The sequence below is a fragment of the Zingiber officinale genome, chromosome 5B (genome assembly GCF_018446385.1).
Source record: "Zingiber officinale cultivar Zhangliang chromosome 5B, Zo_v1.1, whole genome shotgun sequence".
Taxonomy (NCBI): domain Eukaryota; kingdom Viridiplantae; phylum Streptophyta; class Magnoliopsida; order Zingiberales; family Zingiberaceae; genus Zingiber; species Zingiber officinale.
The window spans coordinates 67,814,837-67,818,693 of NC_055995.1; the positions used below are offsets into that span (position 1 = coordinate 67,814,837).

The 3,857-nt window shown below is 50.8% G+C and overlaps 2 protein-coding genes across 2 annotated transcripts; both read left to right on the top strand.

The window, feature by feature from the left end:
- The first annotated feature begins 221 nt into the window (after window positions 1-221).
- On the top strand, window positions 222-3,618 carry LOC121984477 (ethylene-responsive transcription factor LEP-like). The gene has a single exon (XM_042537413.1). It carries the CDS (start codon window positions 694-696, stop codon window positions 1,546-1,548), a length of 855 nt encoding a protein of 284 aa, XP_042393347.1. The 5' UTR covers window positions 222-693; the 3' UTR covers window positions 1,549-3,618.
- Window positions 2,594-3,655, top strand: LOC121986695 (vegetative cell wall protein gp1-like). The gene has a single exon (XM_042540646.1). It carries the CDS (start codon window positions 2,594-2,596, stop codon window positions 3,653-3,655), a length of 1,062 nt encoding a protein of 353 aa, XP_042396580.1.
- Window positions 3,656-3,857: the final 202 nt, after the last annotated feature.

Here is a 3,857-nt window from a genome sequence, read left to right on the forward strand (position 1 = left end):
TAAACAAATGTCACATGTATGGGAGTCCATGAATGTAATTTTTATATGGAAGAAGGCAAGAACAACTAAGTGTTTTTAGATATTGTATGTATTAAAGGCATTTATTCTTAAATCAATTTGATCAACTAGATCTATTTAGAAAGTTTACGCATGCAGTAAATCTGAAAAGCACATAATGGAACTGTGAGTATCACACCTATTGTCATGCCTGCAAGTGGTTCTCACTAGGTTGGATTTTTGATATCACACCTACTTGTCTTCTCTGCAAAAGGCTACAAGCGTTACTTAATTTCAACTCAGTCAATAATAAACTTCTTGGTTCTGCAAACCAATTCTTTACATGTTCCCCTCTCAAGTCAAAATATTCACTTGAAATGAGATAAACCTCAATAAACCATTAAAAGATTGCATGTTACTAAAACTTTGATCCACAAAGTGTTATCCCACCACTCGATATCATTATATTTCTTTCTGATCTCCACTCTGAATCATTAGATTGACCACTATTGATCAAATTAAACATGGGCCAACCTTCTTATATAAAATGTCTATCGATATATTTCTCCCACCAGTCACCACTACCTCTACTAGTATATAAACCAATACCATACATACTCTTCCACCACCAAACGAACACCATCATCTCAACATCATTATTCATCACCATATTATTCCCCTAATTCTCACTCTCCAATGGGTTTTTCCTTCTTCTTCTCGTCTTCTGCCGCAAGTTCTGATCTCAATCAGGACAAGAAAAGCAAACGCAGGCAGCAAAAGGAACATGACAACAGCAGTAGCAACGAAGTCAATGGCAATGGCGCCGAGGCGGGGGGCGGCTTCAGGTACCTTGGCGTGCGCCGTCGGCCCTGGGGACGGTACGCGGCAGAGATACGCGACCCGGCGACAAAGGAACGGCACTGGTTGGGCACCTTCGACACGGCAGAGGAAGCGGCCGTGGCGTACGATCGCGCCGCCCGCACCCTGCGGGGCGCACGCGCCAGGACCAACTTCGCCTACCCCGACCTTCCGCCGGGCTCCTCCGTCACCCCTTTCCTCTCGCCGGACCTCCAACCTCCACCATCCTCCTTCCTCTTCTCCGAGCCGCCGGCCCCCGCTCTTCCGGAGTCCATCCACCGCACGACTACCTTCCCCGCTCACGGAAATCACGACGGGTACACTTCTTTCACGAGCAACGCGTCCAATAACGACGGAGCAGCTCATTACTACTACCAGCAGCAGCCAGAGGAGGGCTTCCAATACACCAATGCGACACGTCCGCCGTCTCCGCCGACGTTTCCAGCGGGGGTATCAGCATGGGAGTCAGGTGGCGCTCCGGTTGCCGCCGAGGATGTGCTAACAGAGACAGGGACCGGGGGATCAGAAACGTGGTGCGACGCCGGGGAGTTCAGCGGATACGGCTCCCCAACCTCGCACGGGATCTTCTTCGACGAAGGATACGTGCACAGCCCCCTGTTTGGGCCAATGCCGGCGGTGGATGACGTCGCCTCCGACGGCTTCCAGCTCGGCAGCTCCTCTTACTACTACTGACGAGTGGGCATACAAAGCTCGCCATCTGCAATCTGCAATCTGCACTTCAATTTGGGTTGCGCGCCCGACGGTGGACGTGGCGTTTTCCATTTGTGTTTGGCCTGGTTCGGCTCCTGCTCTGCACTCCCTCCGGTGGCAAGTTGGGCTATTTTAGAAGCGTCTCTTCTCCTTCAAGTTTACAAACTCCTTTCTTCCCTCCTTCAAGTTGGGCTTTGTACGTATTGCTATTCACTGTTCCTAGAGAGACTCCCTCTTTCTTCTGTGGCTAAATGTAAGGGAGGTGGTTTCCCTTGTGCAATGCATTGAACATTATATTTCGGATAAAGCGAGCATTCTCGACGAGTCCTGTGGGAAATGGCTTTTTTGCTCATGTGGTTCACTTCAATGTCTCAAGCAGATACAGCAGCCTTGGGCTTCCTTGTGCTGCTGGGCTTGGCCTTGGCCTTGGCCTTGGCCTTGACCTTGGTGGTCGATTATAGATAGTATCAGTCACTTGCTGGACCATTGTTCACATCAACTCCGAGTCTCTGGTTAAAGAAGAAGAGCACCACGGCTGTAGAAGAGAATTCGAATAGGATCCTTTTTGGCGATGGAGAAAAGAACGGTGGGTTGGGCAACGGGCTGAAGAAGAGCGTCGCTTTCAGATTCCAATGTCGCCCATCGAGCTTAAGCAATGCAGAGTGAGATGGAAGGCAACTCTCGAATCCTGGCAGAGTTGAGTTTTTGTCTAAATGTGTCTGTAACGTTGCATAATTGAACAGAAAGGTTGCCTCTTGATGAAATTAACTAAGATTTGATACCAATCTTGCCATGAGAGAGGCTGTCAACATCTCTGTCGGGTATCAGATCCTTTGCCTTTTGCCTTTGGCTTTGCCTTTGCCTTTGGCATAGGTAGAAAGGTTCCTGAAGACGTCCTCTGCAGAAATCCAGCTCGAGCGTCTCCTCCCCACCACCTTCGCTACAAATAGGGCGTCGGAACTGCTCAAATCTTCACCATTCCATAATCTTCTCAAGTGCCTCGAAGAAAAGAACTAGGCGCGTGGCCATGGCGAACCAACCGGTTGGACGCCCGTGGTTCCTCCGACTAGCTTCGCAAGCCCTTATCGACCCGCCAGCTCCGCCGGCACAACCTCAGCCGGCGCAACCTCCCCCGGCGTCACCAGTTCGCCAAGCCTCACTGGCATTTGGTCGAACATCTTTGTTGCCTGCCCAAGCACCACCGCCACCACCTCCGTCGCCGGTGCCAACCCAGCCACAGGAGACACTACAGCCTACACAAACAACGAACGCTGCGGCCCCTTCACCGCCTGAGGTCCCGAAACCAGCGACGACTCCAATGCTGCAACGCGTGGCGTCACCGAGGCCTGTGACAGCGGCCCCGGTAGCAAACCCATCCCCTCCGTCTCGGGCCGACGCCGCAAACTTTTCCCCGCCTGAGGTTCCGAGATCAGCGCCGACGGCGACCCCAATGCTGCAACGCCTGCCGTCGCCGATACCTGTAACAGCGACAACCCGATCCCCACCTCCTCCGCAATCTCCCAAAGTGATCAATTCCTCTTCTGCGTCTCTGATACCGCATCCAGAGCCCGATCCGATCGCCGAATCACAACCAAAGCAAACCATCGAGCAAAACAGCTCAAACAAGAATTCCGACAAGAAAATCCCCTTTTTTCCCACCAAAGCAGAAGGAAAAAATTCAGCGACCGCGAACGAGAACAGATCGACAACCAAAAGCAAAGATCAGGGGGAGACGAGAGCGATTACCATCGCAGGGCAAAACATGGGGGCGTTCCTTGATCTCTCCCCTTCCTACGGCCTTCAGCATCAGATCAGAAAGCAGCAGGTTCGTCCCACGGTCGGCGACACTTGGTTCAAGGACCTGAACAACGGAGCACACAAGGAAGGCAAGCCGGCAAAGGAATCGAACAGCAACGACAACAAGAACAAGCAACAGCAGAAGCCGATGATCTCGCTGGTAAACAGCAATGTGCAAAGCGTCAACAATTCATTGATGCTCAATGCTTCGTGCGACCAAGGAAGCCCCGGCGTGCACATCAAGCTCACCAGGAAGCGATCGGGCAAAAATGATCAACCATCTCTCCACTGAGATCCAAACGCGGAGTGATCTTCCTCTACCAACTACATGCTCCATCGATTACCCAGGAATAAACGCGATCGAACGTCCTCTATCAACAATTACGTTCGCTAATAAATTTAGCCTGATTCAAGTGATAATGGCTAAAACTATGCATGCTTCTAAATGGATATAATTTGCTTCAAATAGATAAATCTTCTTATACATAGAAATT